The sequence below is a fragment of the Astatotilapia calliptera genome, chromosome 17, assembly GCF_964374335.1.
Source record: "Astatotilapia calliptera chromosome 17, fAstCal68.1, whole genome shotgun sequence".
Taxonomy (NCBI): Eukaryota; Metazoa; Chordata; class Actinopteri; order Cichliformes; family Cichlidae; genus Astatotilapia; species Astatotilapia calliptera.
The window spans coordinates 27,367,114-27,388,951 of record NC_137438.1 but is presented as its reverse complement, the minus strand read 5'-3'; the positions used below and the strand labels follow the sequence as shown (position 1 = coordinate 27,388,951).

General features: G+C 40.3%; 1 protein-coding gene across 3 annotated transcripts in view; it reads right to left on the bottom strand.

Annotated features, from left to right (window-relative positions):
• Positions 1–21,838, bottom strand: part of anks1b (ankyrin repeat and sterile alpha motif domain containing 1B) — a 276,143-nt gene that overhangs the window by 29,261 nt on the left and 225,044 nt on the right. For all 3 annotated transcript variants that reach the window (XM_026146086.2, XM_026146087.2, XM_080291511.1), the window contains 2 exons: positions 19,904–20,002; positions 18,396–18,548 (listed from right to left, as the gene is read on the bottom strand). In XM_026146086.2, the coding sequence (XP_026001871.1) occupies positions 18,396–18,548; positions 19,904–20,002 (252 nt within the window). The remainder of the gene's footprint in view (positions 1–18,395; positions 18,549–19,903; positions 20,003–21,838) is intronic.

The window sequence follows — 21,838 nt, the reverse complement described above, 5'->3', positions numbered from 1 at the left end:
TCTGTGGCCTCTGTTCCCTGCTACATCTTGCCAGCTCCAGCTTTAGTCCAACAATTACATTTACAAATAACAATGTTAATTGTAAGTCTGACTATTTCTAGAAACCTTTCCATCTTTCTCTCTGTCATCAGAACTGAACGAAGTGTGATGTGGAAAGAGAAGAGTGTGTTTTTATTATTTTCTAGTGCTGGAAGGATGTCGTGTTGTTTGGGAGGATGAGAGAAAAAAGGCAACAAAGGTGTGCGATGCCATTAGAAATACCAGTGTGTTGACCAATGTGAAGAACACTTCTTTTTTTTACGACAACCATCATTCAGTTTTGCCCCTCCTGTTTGAAATGATGACAGAAGGATACAGGCTGGAGTGACAGCGTGTGAGATGCACACCTGTCTACACACCAGCCGCTGTTAAGAGCTGTATCACCCACAGCTCATGCAGGTGATGACAGGCATGTCATATAAAGTTTTTTAGTGCACTCATTTGTGAAAGATGCAGTGTAACAAGATCTGAAGCACAGTTTACACTTTCAGGTGTGTAACCTGCCCTTAAAATATTTTAAGTAAAAAGAAAAAAACCCCCAGTGACCTCTTTTAAGCACAAACTGTGACAAAATGACATATTTGAAAAGAAACCAGTGACAATAAGTAGAAAGCGTCAGCGATCGTGGACATTCACAGCGACTGCTCTCATTCGGGACACTGGAGACAAAAAGGCTTTTCTGTGGCTCTTACTGGAGGGGAGGTTGGAAGCTGGTTGGCTCAGTGGAGCATGAAACCCAGCGAGAGAACCAACAGTCCAGTCCCTGTCTGTGCTCAAGCTAGCACATAGTTTTAATGACAGAGCGGGAAGAGAGTAAAACTTCTTTTATCAGTCTCTTTGCTCCTTTTTAATCTACATTGACTTGGCTAACAATCCCTTTCACTGCCCTCCAATTCTTCACTCACTGCTCCCTTCACTTTCTGCCCATGGTCCCTTGACCCGAAATTACCTCTCATCATCTGCTCTTGTGTCTCGTTTCCTGCAGGCTTTGTCCTCATTTTCACTCCGCTGTCCCCTCGTTATTCAGACGACAGAGAAAAACACAAAGTCAGAGAGGATAACTACTGTGTCTCGGGCTAATAAAAGAGTTAATTGAACTCCTTCAGTTCAGCCATGGCAACTGCATTTGATTGGTCCATCTTGGTTTGTTATCGCGTATCGCGTGCATCTACCTTCTCCGAGCTCACTCATGTCAATATGACCGATCACCTGACCCCTGCAGACAGAGGTTGTGACCTTTGTGATATCCACAGACTTGTGCATGCCTCATGGGTTGTCTCCTAATAGCACGATCGGGGGTTCGAGAATCCTGCATCGACTCCGTACAGATCAAAGAATCACTGGCCAAAGCTTACTTAAATTGCAGAGGTCAGAATACATTACAGGCTAAGTGAGCAGTAATATCGATCAGTAAAAGGCGCGTGCCTGTCTGAATGGCATCTTAGGGAATGAGTGCAGGACTGCAGCTAACACTGAAAACACAGAGGTCATATCTTTGTTGTTGGTGTATATCACAGATTTTTGCACATTATGTTTATTCTTTAAGTGCTGTTTCCAAATTTTTCTTAATATTTGGCAAACCTGTTAGCGATTTCCATAATGGCGTAGAGTCTGGATGAGAGAAAGGTGTTTAGCTGTCTGTCAGAACATACGCAGCATGTGTATTTAAGGCAACACAAGGCTTTGTGCCTAATCATTTCTTGCCTCGGAGCAGTTGCCAACATTTCTAAAGTCCCGGCTGCGAAGTGTGCATAATGGTTTGTGGAAGAAATATAAATTGAAGTTAAGAGTCATATAAACACCTGCCAAAGTGTAGATTATGCTTAAGTAGGTGGCTCCAAGAGCACATTTTGATGATGGCATCATTACAATTTTCAGACACACATACTCTTGAAAACAATACCAGCCACCCTGTCGCCTCCTTGTAGCAATCAATACAGGTTGTGATAGAAAAGCATTGATGTAACGTAGATAATGTGCACAGCACTGAGTTTATGCAACAATGCTTTCCTCATTTTCTCTCCAATCATTGACATTTTTTTCTGACCCTGAATACTTAATCACAGCCAGCTGCCTTCCTCTCCCTTGTTCTCTCTTTGCTCTCTCTCTCACCTAATGTGTTGTTTCGAGGTGGAGCTTTTCTGCAGGGATGATTAGTGTTGATTTGCCTGGAGCTCCAGGCCATTAAAACACACATGCGTAAAACAATCATGCCCAGGCTTAATATAATCGAAATAAGCAAACAAATAAATGAATAAAAGGAAACATAGCACCACTTTTTTGGGGGGTGGGTGGGTGGGATGAAGCAGGGGAGGGAAACTGGAGACAACTGGTTGCCTAGCAACCAGTTACGAGTGATGTGTTGAAGTTGATGTCCAACCAAGACCAATAGGACATTTCAGTTCTTTTCAGTGCTGACAGAAGTGGCAGCCAATGAGAGGGGGCTGTTTAATAAGCCTGCCTACATGGAGACAGCTATATCTCCATTAATAGCATAAGAACTGTAACTATGACTGCAAGCACAGACTGAGTGAGTGTGTGTGTGTGTGTGTGTGTGAGTGTGTGCAAACAGAGCCAAATGCTGCAGGATCAAGGCTGAAACAAGATCTCTCAAATCTTGCTTCTGCAGGCACACTCGTACACGCACACACACCCTCATTCTTTACCACACACGGAGGCTCATGAATTGAATTCCCAATAAGATGGGAGAGGAAATGGTGGATGATATTTTTCTGGGTTAATAAATACTTCAAAGCCCCAAGATGGAAGCAATTTTCACACTGCAGAGAAGCACAAGCTCTCCTAAGGCACCAAGCTGTGCACATGACTGTGTGTATTTGTGAGTGTACAATATTGTCTAGGAGGGGAGGGGTTCAAAGAGTTTATAAACCTCTGTATTTTTTGCACACACACAGCGCATATATCTAGATTACATTACAATGAAACAGCACTTGAAATATTAGATCTGGGTCTCGTGTTTTAGGTATTTGCTAATATGGTTGTAAATATTACAATGGAAATTGGCAGTCCACGACTGCATAGGTATATTTCTTTGAAAGCACAAAGACAATATCTGTCAATTTTTAAGATGTATGATATTTTACTTTTATTTATTGTGAAGTTAGGACCCAAAATGGTAGACTTTGCCCAATCCTTCAATGGTAAAGAATCCTTACAGAAACTCACGTGTCCAGATCTGGATTGACTCCAAAATCTAAGCTGGGCCAAGTTGTCATGCAAATCCAATCATAACTTTTTGAGAAAAAGGTGAACGCACAAACAGAACGCATCACATAGCTTCCTCTTAACTGCTTGTAAGACTTATTTTCCATTCTTCTATCAGGTTTCTGACATCAGTACTTTGCTGAGGTAGTGATTGTTTCTAACAGCTGCTTGTAGTCAGAGTCAGTGAAGCGTGAAACGTACAGTACGTGCACTTTTTGGGGCGGAGGGAGAAATAAGACAAGATACGGTTAATAGGATGCTTGTAGCAGCCATATGTGCATCTGTGGGCTCTCTGCTGAGTGACAGCTTTGGATGGGACCCTGCTGTGTACTCTGTCCTGGTTCTCTGTGGCGGCTGGGAAAACTTTTAAAACAGTTGCTTTTCTTTGTTGTTGAATCTAAAGTTTTGTAAATTCGATTTTTTTTTTGTCCATTATAAAGTCATCGAGTATGCAAACAAGAACTGATGCATCAGCAACATCCCTTTAAGTTTTACATTAAACTTTATTTTATTCAGTTTTGCTTATATAGCATCAAATCACATCAACAGTTGCTTCAAGGCGCTTTATATTGTACGATACCAAATCTTCTATATGTGCATGTACAGACAGAACAGACAAAAGTGAGATGGTACGATCTTCTGTCTGCTTTGATGTCCCTCTTTTTAATGCATATATAGGGAGTATAAGTGTTAGCCATTTAAACTGCTGATGAATGCCTAAGGTTGGGATATAAACAGCTCATAGAAAAATGGCGATCTTTAATGTGAGCCATTAAAATAAGATAAATAAACTTGGACAGAAGGGTGCGGTATATACCCATTAACGATCTGAATGGTCCACTAATGAAACGGCATAGAGTAATATGTCCTCTTGCAAAGCGTAGGAGCATAACTAAAGAGATATTAAGCATAAAAACATTTGTATCAGCATGTAAAAAGTCTTTGTCTGTGGAATGCCTCTCGCGGCATCATTCATCACGCCGTGGTTTCTCTGAGCTGCATACTGATTAATGCCCATCACTGACAGGGAATCTATTGCAATGAGTCGCTGTGGTGACGATTCGATGAACAGAAGGCGAGGCTGGGTTTTTGATGGATCGGCCAACGTCTGAGATAAACAGCATCAGGCAGACACTCCAACTCAATCTTTCTGTCCATCCAGGCTCCGGTTATCAAACAGCTGGGCGAAGAAAGAAATACTTTTAACTTTTCTTTCTTTCACGCCACATGCTGGGACCCGTCTCACTCTTTCCCAAAAAGGACCTAACCCATTATCCTGCACAGTCTTGTATTTTCATTTTTCTTTTACTTGTTTGCGTGCGTACTTTTTGGAAAACAAGTTGGTACAGGCTAGAAAATATTAATTGGGCTGTTTGAGTTTTAGCTGCCAGTGGATTCAAGGCAGCTGAAGTTTAATTTAAGCCGGGGTAAAAATAAAAAACTTAAAATAATGGCAATCACGGCTGGAACAATAACACTGGTTTAAAACAGATAAGGGTTTAAACGCTTTGATTAAAATAGCTGAAAACAGTCATCATCTGACAGCAAGCTTAGCCCCCCTGTTGCTAATCAATGTTTACAGTTTATCTCATACATGCTTATTATCGGTTGCGTATCACTCGCTGTGTAGTCAAGTCAGCTGTGCAAACCAACACGAAGCCTTACAGCATCTCTCTAAGCTACTACATTCCTTCTCAGTCTTGTCCCACATTTCACTTCTCCTACCATTTTTCTAGGAGTACGGTATGTTAGGTGAATGCAAATAAGGAGAGGACATTAAATTAGGCCAGCAACTGAACTGGAGTGTATTTAAACGTAGTGGCTGATCTGCTAGACGGCGGTTAGTGTGTTTTCTGACATTCTGACTTTTCAGTGACAGCTAGGTCCCCTCTCTGAATGATGCAAGCAAACAAAAGTCACACAAATTTCTCTCGTTGTGCAACTAAATGGCATAAATTCACCATTGTTGGCTGTATTTGCTAAACTTGTGGACAGAGACCCAGTGGCTCTTTAATGAAAGCACAATCAGAGCTTTAAGTACTACAACATGAGGTCAGACTCTTACTCTAGATGCACAAAAACACTCCAACTCCTGCGCGCACGCACGCACAGTTACACAGCCTGTAAATTAGCCCAGTCAGCAGTGTTGATTGAGCGCCGTGGACTCATTTCTTGTGTTTAAATCATCTCTGAGCACAGAAAGCACGAAAGCTGCATTAAAAGAACAGCTAGCGAAGAATAAAAGTATTAGTGTTCATCTCTAAATCCCCCCGCATGCTTTATAGCTCTCCTTTTGTCATCACCCTTTCCACATCCCGTCTCAAAGCAAGCTCACCTATTTCTCCACAGGACGTGACTCATTCCAAAGGTTGAGGAGTAATCTTGACTCCTGCTGTGATTTCTTTTCTCGCCCTCTTCTCTTGAGCTGTTTACTGTTGCTTTGTTGCTGACCAGCACAAGTGGTTTTCTTTTTTTCTTCTTCTCCCTTCTGCCTCTCTCCTTTCTTTATCCACGCTTTCCTCCTCGCCTCCTCAGCACCAGCTTTTGTCTCCCTTTCTCTCACTTTCTCTGCAGATTTCCAGCGCCCGAAAACTCCTCCTCCTTCTTCAGCTTGCGGCAGCCAGACTACATCTCCTACATGTCTCTGCCTGAGCTCTCTCTCTCTCTCTCTCTCTCTACACACTCTCTCTCCCGCTTTCTACCCAGTTTACATTCACCCTCCTCCTCCTCTATCCCGTCACTATGGAGACACACTGAGCCTATACCAAGACAAGCTTGTGCTCGCAAGGAGTCTAAGTTTATGTGTTTGTGTGCTGCTTGAGTTGAAAGAGTTCAGCAGTGATGTAAATATTCAAAACAAAAATTACATTGTTAACAATAAAATGTGAGATAACTCCTGATCACAGGAGTATCTTTATCTTTTATATTTATCTATATCGCTTCTAATTATATAATAATTATATTTTCATAGGGTCTATTATGGACTGGTTTTGTGTTTAGCACAAAGCCTGGAAACGGCTAGAGTTAGCTTTACAGCAGAAATATACATTTTATGGCCTTTTTTGCCTCCTTTCTGCCTTTATAATAATGATGCTTAGGAATGTTTTATTAATATTATAAAATACTTTACAACACCCCCACTTTTTTAAAGCCTTGAACTTATGCTTCACTAGAAGCACAAGCAGATAAAATAAAATTCAAATAAAATTCTCATATTCCATTAGTGTATTGGGCTATTTCCCAGTAGACAGGCTTCGAGCCCCAGGACCCTGAACTGGGCAAGCAGAAGAAAATGGAGGGATTTATGCTAACCAAGCTAGCTAGTGTTAGCTTCCATTGCATTTTCTATAAATAAATAAATAGTCTATGGATTCCCTCTCTTTTCTGTGTTTATGTCAAGTTAAACTTGAAAAATGAGCATAATTGATTTTCCGCAAATGTAATGATATCAACATTATCACCTAAGAAAAACCAGGTGTCTAATAATTGTTCTTTTAGCTATTATTAGTTATAAAATATGTTGTTAAAGAGTCTGGAAAAGACTAGCCTTAAGTCCGAGCTGTAACAAATTCAGAATAGTTGCAGTTTGACACAAAACACCTTAAAGTCTTTAAAATGGATTTAAATATATCCACTTCTTTGTATATAAGATCTAAAGCAATTGTAAACCTATTATACTGACCTGAAATTCCTACACAGTGAATGCAAATATTAATGCAAATATGGGAGTAGTAAAAAGAAAAGAAAGAAAAACGAGGAATCTCATTTCTTTTTTTTCTTTTTTTTCTAATTTCTAATTGATGCGAAAAAGTATTTTGTAGTTTGTGATCATCTCAGCTGGGACAGTTTGATACCAGTCCGACCTTTCTGATTGGTCAAACTTAATGCTATTAACTGGAACTTCAGAGCCCTCTCGCAACCAAAAATAAAGCTTTAGTCTCTGGCTGCAGTTCTAAACAAGTTTAGACATGTGACAGGAAGTAGCCTAGAGCACAGAAAATTCCCATTCATCTGATCATTATCAGTTTTGCAATTCTCCTTCGTGCCTCATTTCAGAGAAATCCCATCACTGAGGAGGCTTTCGTAATATTCAAATATCTACTATTTACCAAAGAATGAAACATTTAGAAATGACTCACCTTCTCTTATGTCTCTTAGGTCAAGACAACACTAGTCCATGTGGTTACTTTATATATTGAGCGGGTACATGTGTTTATGTCCGTATTAAAGTGTCACATAAATGAAATCCAAGCTACAAAGCTTGACGTCATTCTAGCTATTTCTGTCTTTACAAGCGTCTACTTAGGTTATGCCCCGTGGATCACATAAATAGAGTGCTTGAATCCCTCACACTGGCATCTCCATTAGAAAACAGCAACAACGGTTGAGTCTTAAATCTGTAATTAGATTTTTTTTAAAACCTTTAGACATTATTAAGCATTTTAAACTAATTTTAAAGGAATAGATCCCACGTGGTGACAAAATAGTCCCCTAAAGATCCAAGTAAGCAAAAAAATATGCAAACTTCAAGATCTCAATGCACAATTATCAAAACTGAAGTAATTCACAATTGGGATATTAATGTAACATCTAGCAAACATATGCTAACATAAGCTAACTTTTTCAGGTGTAGGGAAAGCATATATAAACAGTGTAAAACATGGACGTAGCTTCTAGCTCAGAAAAAGGAAGCCAATGCGAAAGTGCCTTGTAACGGCATTCTGTCTGTTCTATCTGTTAGTGTTGATACTTGTGTCCTTTCATATTTATATTTGCTTTGTTGTCCTTTGTACGTCTGCTGCTATGGCGACTCAGTTTCCCTCTGGGATTTATAAAGTTTCTTTGGTCGGCCATCAGATGGCATTAGCTGTGACTGCATGTGAATGGAAGTCTACGGAAAAAACAGCTTTCGCTCTTGACCTCTGTAAACACTTTCCTGCTCAGTGTATGAGCTCAGTCACTTGTTTTTGGTCAATAAAAAAAAGAATGTCTATTTACTGCACTACTGTTTAACCATTGGTATGCTTGTAGCTGTCTATTGTGAGCCATTTCATTTACTTATCAAACGCTGTATATGTGCTTTTGTACTGTCTATAGCCTCCTTACACATGGCAGTCAGAGCTACATATAGTAGAAACTTGCTACTCACATTTATGACATATTTATGACATATTTCCAATTAGAAGTGTCATTTCAAGGTTTAAAGGGATGTGATACTAGTAAAGCTAGTCAACTTAATGGTGTCACAAACCACAACACAGACGAGAAATTATTAGTAATGCGTGACTAAATTGAACCTGGGCTCTGTATAGATGAAACAAACACAACAAAATCAAGTAAACTCATCCCCGTTTTTACAAACAGATTTAACAAGTGAAGATGTAGTAGACCGGGATGTGCAGCGCTACAACAGATCTGCCAACCGCAGGTTCATGAGCCACCGAGGGGTCACACATATTCTCTCCTGACACCTCCTACACGATCTGCAGCACGGTGAGCGCTATGACAGGAGGTTGTTTTTTTAAAAGAAGAAGAAAAACTGCAGGAAAGTGATATCAGCAGTAAGCAGTGACGGTGAAGTACACTGCAGTCCTGAGGCAAATCTGCCCACACAAAAATTAACACCAGCTACTACTCACTCCCTTTTCACACATACTGTATCCCTGCACATTTCAGCACGCCGGTAGCAAATACACATATGAAAAACAAATGTTCCTCACCGGGCGCAGGCATGAATTTTCGGTGCGAGAACTTGTGAATAGGCAAGATACCTAGAAGCATGTACTGTACGTGGCGCTCGCTTAATGCTTGCGTGTCTGTGTAGGTTCTAGTTTATGAAGTATACGATCCGGCGGTGTCTAACGAAGGCAGGAACCATCTGGTGTTGGGATGTGAGACAATCTGTCCATTTGGAGAGGTGACAAAGAAGGTGATGAGCACAGAATAACAACACACACACGAACTATTTAGAATAGTGTCAGGAAAAAAAAGCAATCCAGCACACACACACACACACACACACACACACACACACACACACACACACACACACACACACACACACACACACACACACACACACACACACACACACACACACACACACACACACACACGCGTATTTCATTCCATTTATACCAAGTGCACAGTCTCTATGGTAACTAGTAGCCATCTTCTACAAGCTGTAGAAGAAAAGCTGAACTCTCATGACTCTCCTCAATTTATTTTAGACCCTTCATGCAGTTCGCACACACTTAGTCACTTTAAGCTTTTCACAAAACATTCTTAGCATATTGGGTGTACACTTACTGAAATTGCACGTTGTAAAAACTGAGGAGAATGCAAGGACAAGTCCGGCCCTGTGGGTGAATCACACACACACAGATATACACCCACACGCATACACCTACACGATATGAGCACACACTAACAGGCCTTCACATGCAAAGGACGAGTATGAAGAGGCAAAAGCTTTTCCTCCGCTGCTCTATTTTACAAGAGCAGATCATGATTATATACCACGAAATCATGAAAATCAGTCAGAGAGATGTTGCACTTACTTCCTGTATCTATTTAATACATAGGGTTGGTTTAAGTTAGCGGTAGTTAACCTGGATGTTAGGAGATAATAAACAAAATAAGTGCAATTAATATGTGTGTGTTTCCACTTGGTGCTGCTTTATACTCACAATTCAGCTTATTTTCCTAAAGGTGGAAACAATGTAGCTTTTACTGATTTACTGGAAGGTAAAACTGGAAACACATTAGTGCCATCTTCAGAGTATTAAAGTCAAAACAATCCAGCTGCTTATCATGCACATCATCTTAGTGGCCATGGGTGTGAGGGGAAGTTGAGTCCTGGAAGTTAAACATTTATGTCCATTCGACTCAATAAACTGCAGTTCCTATATTTACCTTTAGGAGGTCTATAGAGAAAAAACGAAACTACGTTCTTCTCACACACTTAGCCTCATGTCAGGCTATAAAACACGAGAAACCTCTTGTGATTAGACTTAATGAGGTCATAAAAAGCCATATATATTGATGCTATAGTAATTAATCAGCAATTAATATGTAAGATGTTACTCTTTACCCGAGTAGAAGATTTTGTATATACTTCTTGAATTACTCTCATTATGTTATCTGTGTAATTTCTTTTTTAAAGAGGAAATACTTGAGATTTATAACTACATTGGAATATGAACTTTCCTCTCTGAACCTGTGAGAGGCTGTGAGTACACATACTTTTGCCTAAAATGCTCAAAACACATCACAGTGATTATGATTAGAAGCTTCTATTTTAAGCTATTGTGGGTCTACTACTACTATTCGATTATTTTTGCTACCCTCAATTTTAATCCGATTACTTGAAATCAACTTGAACATATCAGAATGGGAAGACGGTCCTTTCATACCCAGAAGACCTTAACGACTCAGCTTTCCATCCTCTGTGAACATCAATCAAACACATTTCCAGAACAATACACAGGTACGCTACACTTGTACACACTTGCAGCCGCCCTCCCTTGATATTAGGAGCCACTCATCCAGAAAACATTAAGGGAATCGTTCCTTAAGGACCAGAAACTATCTGCACTCCACCACCGTGAATGCGGCTTTCTAAAATGAAATCCATTTCTAATTGCTTCACTGTGGGCTCTCAGAGGACTCGCTTTAAATGAGAGCAATTTGGGGCCTTGACTCAGTTATTTTGTACTTTCTTTCACCTCCAGACGAGATCTGATTCAAGCGAGAGGCAGCAGCACCACCGTGTGGATTCTTAAAGGATGTGCCTCTATGTCACTGCACTGCAGGGAAATGAAACAGGGGTATCAGAGTAGCCTGGTAAATCGGCAGGTAAAGCTGATGATTGTTATCAAACAGTCATTTTTACTGACACTTTCATGTTGCAGCACCTCCCGATAAAACAGCTCCCCCAGACTTTAACACAACAATCAAGACTTCTTTTCACATAATCTGATGAGCCTGAATGTATTGGTGTTCCAGCTGCACAGCTTCACTTTTTAAAGTTAAATTGGATCCATTTAAACAGGCTTTCTCACAGCCTGGAGAGCTAAGCAGAGTAAGGATGATCACAGTAAATTATTCTTGAGACAGCAGACAGATTTTACCAGGAGACTTGTGTTATTAAAAGGAGGCTGATAGAGTTATAAAGTCTTCCCCTGATTGCATTCTCAAGTATCTAAAAAAGCCCTCAAAATCAGTTTGGCTTCTGGGGAGAAATTAAGGTTGCAAAGCAGCTTAAAACGGCACACAAATATCCACAAATATTCAAAAACCTCTGGCCTCCCTCAATCGAAAACACACAAAATACTCTTCTGACATGAAGGAATCCAGGAAAACACGCATTTGGAAAGCTCTAACCACCAGTTTGTATTCACTCATATTGCTAAAAAATAATTGAACTGGTCCCATTAAGTATTTCATGAGTCAGTTTGGTGATACAAGGCGAAGCAATTTATCTTGAGTACGTTCTGTGGAATATGATTTGTTAAATTTGATCGGTGTAAGAAACTCCAATTATAAGCCACGTGTGAAAACTTACTCTGTCAATTTTAATAATGAATTCCTCTAAATTATTAATAGCAATTTCATATTTTAAAAATTTAAGTCTGATTTAATGAGTTTTCATTTCAGGTCTTTCAGACTTTTGGTTCTTTTGTTACTTCGTTTTTCAACGTCACAGCTAAGTGAAAATAACTAAGTGCATGTGGGGCCTACGTTAGCTTTATGTGTGCTTGTTGTCCTTTATGATGCAAGACTGACATGGTCTCTGTTCTTAATGCAGCTCCTGGATATTTAGTCTTCTTTCATATTACAAGAATTTTGTCCAATTTTAGCTTTTCTGTTTCCCTCCTATCGGCTCAAAGCACTCTGACCATTCACCCCTGACCTCTGCCCTCCGACATCAACAGTAATTTTTACTCAAGAGAACTGCCACTCACTGCATATTTTCTCCTTTTCTAACAATTCCCTGTAAACCGTGCCATGTTTAAAGTCTCTTAAATCGCCTTTCTTCATCATGCTGATGCTTGCTTTGAACTTCAACAGCTCATCTTGACCATGTCTACATGCACTGAGTTGCTGCCATGTGATTGGATGGTTAGATATTTGTGTAAACGAGTTGAACAGGTGTAGCTCATGAAGTGACCAGCGAGTGTATCTTGACAATGTTTTAAAAAACCATAAGGTTAGATATAAATTCATATGCAATTATATTTTTTAAATATTTAGTATTGGACAGTGTTATTATAACAGTATCTTTAACAAGCCCTCATCCTCTTTGTTTAAGCAGTCCTAAGTAGTGCAGTGTGCAGCAGTCTCTAGCACCTGGGACCAACTTCAGATTTAAGCCGGGGCCGTTGCCAAGGGCACAATGATGGGAGAATTAAACACTAACATACATGTAAACTAGCAATACCATTTTTGATGCCAGAAGAAACCTCTGGATCCCACAAGAAAGCAGAGCAAGAACACAGAGAACACGCTAAATCCACCTAATCTTGTACCAGCTAACGGCGCTAAACACTGGAACATCATGCTATTGTTGTGTGGGAACAAAAGATGTGCGTTGCCCCATTGTTGTTTCATATCCTGCTCAAAAATATAATGAAAAGAGATGTGTGTGTGTGTTGTTGAAAGATTATCAGTCAAACACGACAGATCCATACACACTCCCAAGCTGGTTTGCTCCTATACTTCTTTAATTTGGTTTCTTTCTTTATTAGTTTCAGTCTGCATTATGTAGAAATGTGCCATTTGAATCTATTTTTTTAACATCATTAGAAAATACTTGCTTTGATATGTTTGTGAAATTGCAAAACAGAAAGATATAATTTAGTTATATACGAATATTATAATAATAAAAGCAAGTCATGAAAGAATTGGATTATCCAGTAGCGCCACTGAGACTAAATCTAACAGTTAACTTGGACCAGGTGTGACTCCGAAGACTCAATCTACTCCGACGTTATAAACCCTGAATGCCACAGTTACTCTCTCTCACTCACACACACACACACACACACACACACACACACACACACACACACACACACACACACACACACACACACACACACACACACACACACTACTGCAGAGAGAAAGCTGCACCTGCTCTCTGTCTGCATTGTATTGTGCACGAATGAGGACCAGCAGGCTTAAAAGGTGTTTTGAAATACTCTGCTAATCCCACAACAGCAGGTATCCACATATGTGCCCAACTATACACACACACACACGCCTATGCCCCCACCCACACGCACTTATATCCCACTTTAAAACACTTCAGGAACGCTTCACACTCCTCCCCCATCTCCATGGACACCACTGCATCTGTTGCCCACGGCAATTACCTGGTGATTACATGAAAGCAGTGTCCAGATTCGATTTTTAAAGATTCGTTCTTATCTCTCTCTCTCTCTCTCTCTCTCACTCTCACTCACTCACTCACTCTTTTCCCACTCCCTGTCATTCTCTTAAATCCATATCTCCTTCCCAGCATCACTTTATATTATTCTCCCACCACAATACATCGTTCTCTACACCATCTCCGGACAAACACACACCTCTCTCAGGTGCAGAAGTGACCTCTCCAAGTCTCCAGAGACTACTTCAGTGACAGTGCGCTGCTGCAGTGCTGTGCAGCAGACATACACGTACACTCTCTCCCAGTCAGATGTGCTCACAAGAGATCGATAAGAAACACTACATCCATGAGATAAGGCCAGCTTCACAGTCTCCCTGCAGACTGCGGACTAGGCAAGAGTAACACTTCATGTTATTGGACCCATGACTCCATTAAAACACTGCTAAGATTATTCCTTCATATCTATTTTAGTACAGGGAAAACATTTGATTCAAATACCTTGTGCTTAAAAGCAGATGTTTTCCACTATTCAATTCCATTTTATTTATACGGCGCCAAATCACAACAACAGTCGCCTCAAGGCGCTTTATATTGCACAGTAGATCATACAGAGAAAAACCCAACAATCATAGGAAACTACAGTAAATACTTCTTTTTGAACACGTTCAAATTTAAATTTGCAGTTTCCCCAGACTTCATATATGCTGAGTTGTCCAGTAGCCTGCAGTTATCTTTAAAATATATGGATGTGGATGACGGGAACTCTGATCAAGGACAGACTACTGAGTAGGCCTAGACCAAGGTGCAAGAAGAGTAGGAACTGACAACCCTCACTCCAGCTGCAGTGATTGCCCCACCATGTTTCTTTGATTGCCACCCTCTTACACTAATGGTTTTCTATCTGCTTTTTTAATCCCTTATTTTCATTATAATACGACATGAAACTGCACAGCAACTGTGGATGTGAATTGATGTAAATTAGCCCCTTGGCTATATCTGACTCACACTTGTGTTTAAGTTCACAACAAAATGTATAAAGGAAAAAATACCTCCTGGCACACTACCTAGATGATACTGTCTTGTTTTGTTTTGTCCCCTAAAATATATGCAAACTATGTTACATCCAGTAAATGCAAATTATAAAATCAGACACCAACATGTACATTACACTACGGAGGCACACCATCTCTATCACCCAGCTCTATTCATTCTATTAAAGCTCCTGAGTTGAGTTAAACATCAGTTCATTCTAAACATTTACTATGAGATATAATAACAACAAAAGGAACTTATTATAAACAGAAACAACTTGGTCCTTTCTTTACAGGTGGTCACATCGGATCATCTGCCTTCATCCACGGAAATTCAGGAACAGATGAGAAACAAAGTAACTGAGCTTTATATTAGCATATACAGCTGTGGAACTCCAGCGAACCAAAATTACCCCAAGAGTGCGACAATAGCTCATCCAAGAGGTCACAAAAGACCCCAGAACAACATCCGAAGAACTGCAGGCCTCCCTTGCCTCAGTTAAGCTCAGTGTTCATGACTCCACTATAAGAAAGAAACTGGGCAAAAATGTTCCAAGACAAAAACCACTGCTGAGCAAAAGGACCTTAAAAGGTTCATCTCAGTTTTAAATGGAACCATGAATTCTGCCGTCTACCCAAACACTCTAACGCGAAATGTGGGGCCATCAGTTTGTGACCTTAAGCTGAAGCGCAAATGGGTTCTGCAGCAGGACAGATCCAAAACACACCAGCAAGTCCACCTCTGAATAGCTTAAGAAAAAAAAAGAAGACTTTGAAGTGGCCTAGTCATAGTCCTGACTAAATCCGACTGAGATGCTGTGGCATGACCTTAAAAAGGTTTATACTTGAAAACCCTTCATTGTGGCTGAATTACAACAATTCTGCAAAGATGAGTGGGCCAAAATTTCTCTTCACCATTGTAAAAGACTCACAGGCAGTTATCACAAAAACTTAATTGCACTAACATTAATTTAGAAACTGCATGTTGTGTTTACTGGTCTTATCTTCGTCTAATATTTACATTTGTTTGATCTGAAACATTTAAGTGTGACAAACATACAAAAAATACTATTGTATTCATTTTTAACCCTGTCCATCCTGGTCACTCCAAATAAAACTCCCTCTTCAGCAACACTACTTTCAGCTCCACCTCCTGTCTTTTTGTCAGTGTCACTAGCTTCAAACCATACATCATTGCAAGTCTCACGCTTTACACTTACAAACCTTCCCTTTCACTCTTGCTGCTATCCTTCTGTCATAAATCACAGATGACAATCATACCCATCTACTTGATCGTCCCTGCAACCCTTCTTCACTCCCCTTATATAGAACATGAACTAAAACCCAAAATAAAGCATTGGGTAAGTTTTTATACTAAACTAGGGAAATCTCTTTATCCACAGTCATGTTGAATAAGTGAAGCATTGTCACCAAAGCACTATGATAGCAAAGTTGGGGATAGTACAGTCCAAAATAAAAGCAAGTTTCCTGAATCAAAGAAGCCCGGTGCAAACAGTGAAATGCAATCTGAGGTCTTATAGGGACATGCAGTACTTTTGGCTTTACAGTGTACGTGGGCACCCTCTAGTGGCTGCAAAATGTGCTGCACTGCAGTTTCAGTTAATTCAGAAAATCTTTTGATGCTATACAGTATTCAAATTTACACGAACAGGTCTAAAATTAATATACATCCATGCATGTCATACATTGAATACAAATACATAAACATACAGGAATGTATTAACAGTTTAACTGTCTCACATATGCATCCAGACACACACACACACACACACACACACACACACACACACACACACACACACACACACACAGAAGTGCAGCATGTGGGCGGTATCCCCGGCGCTATAAAACATCTTGCATCCCACATGCTTATATAACTCCCTCTCCACCTCCTCCAGCTGATCACTCATCACTTTATCCTCCGCAGGGAAGGAAAAACACCCCTTCTCACTCTCTCTCATTGAAATCAGTCAGGCAGGCGCCCCCTGCAATCGAGCATGATTTCGTTACACTGCCAGCATCAAAGAAGCACATCACTCCAAAGAGATCGGCCTGCATTAAACTGCATCTCCGAGTGAAGATTTTATGTTGGTAAAAATTGAATCATAAACCTGGACTATCTGTGACAACACATAAACCCAAATGTCAAACCTTCTTATCGTTCCCCTTTACTAATATTTACAGAAAGAGAGAATTCAACATTCAGAAGCTCCTTGTTTTTTTTTTGTTACTGCAGATATCGGACCAGAAATCTCTACACCGAAATGACGAAAGAAAAAGACAAAGCAATGTTATGATTTAACAGTAAAAAAAATGCACCTCCCTCCAGTTTGTTTTCTCAGCACATATTGCACAGTAATGAGAAGAAATGCCTGATGGGCCTTCTTTACAGTATGGCCTCTGAATCAACTTCAGCCTTGTTCTCGAGTAAGAAGCCAAAGGGCTAACAGTAAGCCTGCATGGCTACTGAAGTTTGACTTTCCGGGGTTATAATATGTACACTCAATAGGAGATACAAACTCACTCTGTCACCAAGGTGAAAGATGAGGACAAGAACCAGCAAGCATCCAGTTCACAAAGCACCAGCTCAGTCAAATCTATAGATAAAAGAAGTTTGTGGCTCCCTTCTGCAGTAATCTGTATTAATTTTATGGCGCTGCTCTAGGACCTCCGCACCCTTCATAGAGCGTGCACAGCAAGCCACAAGTGGGAAGAATGTAAGCGACAATATCGGACACAGCATGTTAGGAATGGGGGAGGGAGGGGGTTTGCCAAGTGGCTTGCAGCAACTTTAGGCAGGTTAAAGGAGCCTGAATAGCAGCTGGAAAATTGGATGGGATGAGATCAACTTGTGGGATGGTGGTTGAGAATTAGATGGTGCTTTGCCTGAACCAATGCTATGCTATCTGACTAGATATCTGACTATTGACGGGGGTGTCTCGATGTGTGCTCAATCATCCAGGTAAGGAAATCCCAGAAATTGCAGCAATTTCCCAATTTGCATATTAATGACTATGAAACAGCCTCTTGTTAGTCAGTGGTACTACTTTCGGCCACTATGTAAATGTATATAAGGCAGGTGAAACCTGCAGTGAGCTGAGACTGAAGAAGTCACTTGGAGTAGTGATGAAACTCACTGTGAAAACGTCCAGATGAACAGAATCAAGTTTCTGGAATTGGTTGACGGAGTTTGACCTCAACCAATTCATACCTGTATTCATACCTGTCTTGTTTGAACATATTTTCATGGGTTCTGCCACAAATGTCTTTAGCGAAGAAAAAAAGAAAGAAAAAGCAATGAATTCAGAACTCTGCTACCTTGACCATTTGCCCGAAGTTTTAAGACGGGACTCAAATTTATGGTTAAAAAACAAAAACTCAGAGATTCCCTGAAACAGCTGAGCGCTGCTGTTTTTAGCAAATGTTCCTGGATTAAATGGTGAACTCACTGGGCACTATTTTCAGCTGCAAATTGATTTTTGTTGTTTTTCTGTGCTCTAGTGAGTATTTATGGCCACAGAAATGTAATGTGGAATTGACTCAAAGTGAACTGCAGAGCTCATTCTCTTGGGAAAAAGTAACATATCACCCAGTGGCTAAATTAGGTTTTGGCTTCCCATGTAATCCTTTGTGCTTTCATTAGATTTTATCTTTTAATATGGCTATTTTTAGCACTGTAGACTTACATTGATGAGCTCAATTTCCCAGATCTTTTTGACCAGCTCCATGGAAGTGTAACCATTGACAAGGAAAGACTTGGTGTAGTCCCCGAGCTCCAAAGACTCCAGCCACTCTGCCACTGATGTGGGGTTGTTGCCATCGTATCCGATAGGTCTCACCTTAAGTACACAGAGCAGAAAAAAGGGATTAAGGAAGAAGTTTGTCTTTGGAGCGCACTTTTTATTACTTTTCTGTAGTTCTGTTTGTTCTCGCTGCATGCTCTTGTACATAACAGGAGGCTGTGAGCACAGCGGATTATCTTTCTTCTCATTTTCCACATTTTAGACCTGGAGTTTTACTGCATAAAAACAGCTGCTATCTGAAGCAAGATCTGGTGCGAATGTTTACTGCCTACATACCTATTACTAATTTCCATTTTATTCCTGTGCCATGCTTTATTTTCAAGATGCATTCCATATTAAAGGCTTTCCTCAATCGAAAGGAAACAGGTGAGGAAGCTAAACGAGTACAGGAAAAGGAAACACGAGCACAACTGTTGAGAAGGTTCGTAAAAAAAAACACCAAAAGCAGACTCACTGCTTGCACTGAGACACTTTGAGTGTAGCAGATAATACATAATTCATTCACTTTTCTTTTGACAGTCATAAGCACTTCAGAGAGCTTATGTTGCTTCAAGCAAGCGTTCTGCAACCTCCACCTCAAGTTAAGCATGTGTTCGCCTACATGTGTCTGCACAAGTGTGTGCGTCTTTTTGTGAGAGGGCAGGCAAAAGTTAAAAGGTTCCATCTCTTACAGTGTTTTGAAAAGTTTATTGGGGATGAGAGGAGGAAAATGCTGACTGGAGATCAAAGTTTTCTTTGGAGTCTCTATGAAGCATGCTTATCTCCGAGCTCAGACTCTCCCCTTTCTCTTAGCTCGCTGTTGCAGACTCCTTTCTTCTGCTCGCACTGTGTGCAGCTGGGCACTTTTGATCTTACTTTGACTCTTGCACACTCACACAAAAGTATTTGACCTTGCTAACATATAGCAGCAGCCTTTTTTTTAAAAGAAAAAAATCGACTTCCGGTCTCTTTTCAGCAGCAAATGTCGGCTCAAAGCGTGTCGATATGTTTTTATTTAGTGCATTTTGCAGATGCGTGAAGGTATGGATTTAGCAGTTTCTCGCATCATTTAATTTTATGTGCTTTCAAAGCTGTGATAATGTGGCTCGGTGCCCCTGTCTCTGCATGCTTCTTGTTCAAGTGTTGAGTAGAACATGCAGAGAGATACCCAGCCACCCACAGAGAGTTATATCACACGGAAACAGATGTAGCAGAAGATTTGCTGAATTTTATATGAAACAAAGAGGACTGAGTACAGGCCGGCTCAAGATTCTCTCCTTCAATTGGTCATGAATTTATATAACTTCATTGAGATGGATGCTGCAATAAACCCAGTCCAGACTGACTAAATTATCCACTTTGTAGACTCTGTGGTATTCTTGTGTGATAGTGTTACTATTTGCAGCGCTGACCCTGGGCAAGAGCCGTATGGCCTGCAGGAGACGTTGTCTGTGGGCCGAGTTGAGGATTCCAATTTCCAGCAGGTCTTGGTCCTCCACCACATTGCTGCCCTGTAAAACACCAAATAACACACAGGGTAAGAAAACAGGTTACAGCACAAACCAACAAGGCTCCACTACAGATATCTCCTTTGAAAACTAACAACAGAAGAGCCACATCTCAAATTTCTTTTCAGTGTGAAACGCTTCACTTCTGGTACTTATAGCCTGACCCCGTTTAGCACTGCTTCTGATAAAAGTTTGCACTATCAGCAGCTTTCGTGTACAGCGCATTGGCAATGCACCACAACTCATTATTCTAACATAAATACAATGTGGTTTCTTCTAGACATTACCCGATGGAGCTGCATGCAAGAACACAAATGTCCACATCTTTCAGATCTGACATTAGGTGGTTGCTTCCAAGTGCAAAGTCTGTGTAATGTCTATTTGAGGACAGTGCAGGTAATTGTCCTGTAAATACCCAGCAAGCTGGCCAGATAAGTCCCTGCCTTCCTGCATCCTTTACCCAAGCACATTTAGCATTTCCGCTAGTAAGAACGCATCTGCTTTTATGCGTTACATGTGGAGGGAGCAATTCATCTTTAATATTGTCCAGTGTTGATGTTCGAAAAATGTCTGTGCAAGTTTAAGCTGCAACTCAGGTAGACTCTAAATCCCTGCTCTGTTTAGTTTCAGATATCTGGATTTTTCTCCGCTTTCTATGGGAGCTTGTTGCCAGTTGAAATTTCAATGTACCAGGTCAAAACGTTGAGATAATTAACTTGACATATTGAGATAATAACACCCAAATTTTATGGATGATGTTTTTCCCCCAGCGGTGGGAGAAAAAAATAAACGTGCTCTAGCTCGTTGCAGTTTTCTCCTCATATCATTAAGTAATAAAATCCTATTTGCAAACTCATCAAGTTTTCTTAAGTTTTGTAACTCTCTGACACAGAGTGTGCATTTGGTTTGATAAGGTGGGGTAATGATGGTAAAATCCGAGTTTAAAAATCTTAGTATCATCTTATTTATAGCAGATATTATGAGTTAGAATGTTTGAGAACATCCAAGTCCACAGGTACGTCTCTCTTTGAATCATCACACCTTTGCAGTCTTATATCAACACTTCTATCTTGCTCCCTCTTCTTTTCTACATTGATATGAGAATGTTTTAACTACAGATCTGTAATAAGATAGCCATATGAAGCTAATGTGTAGATTTATATTATCTGGAATATTAATACCACACTATTAAGAATGCCACATATAGCTGCTGTAGTTTACCTTTGAAAACAGTTTTTAGACCATAACATTAATAAATCGAGTTTATTCCTCAGATAATATTGCATTAAGATTTCATTAGCTGTGAGGAAAAAATATCATAGGAAACACAACAAAGAAAAAGAGATTTTCCACAACCAACAGAGCGTGGCAGACAGCAGTACGATGGTCTTTTATTAAGACTAACAAGAGCCTATATGGGTATCATACAGCCTCACCTTTAATTAATCCAATGGGAAGCCATAAGAGAGTTATCAGTCATTCTCCCGCAAGAGAGACAGAGAGGGAGTCTTCATGCAGACAGATAATTACAGGAAAGAAGAGATGCGGTGTGCAGGCAGACAGCTGTAGCACCGAGAAGCAGCGACTCAGCCAGAAATATGGTCAGAAATACAGATTGTGACAGAAGTGAAAAGTAAAGAAAGGTAATCATCAAAATGATGGCAAAGAAAATGGGAAAGGAGAGGGACTGTGTACGCAGCCTGCAGGCAGTCTCAGGGCCATCCATACACTCCCAGCACACACGGACAGCGCGCACTCTGTGGTACTGAAGGATTACACTTGTCATTCCCTCCACATCTCCTTTATGTCAAACTAATAAGAGCTAACTAATAACACAGA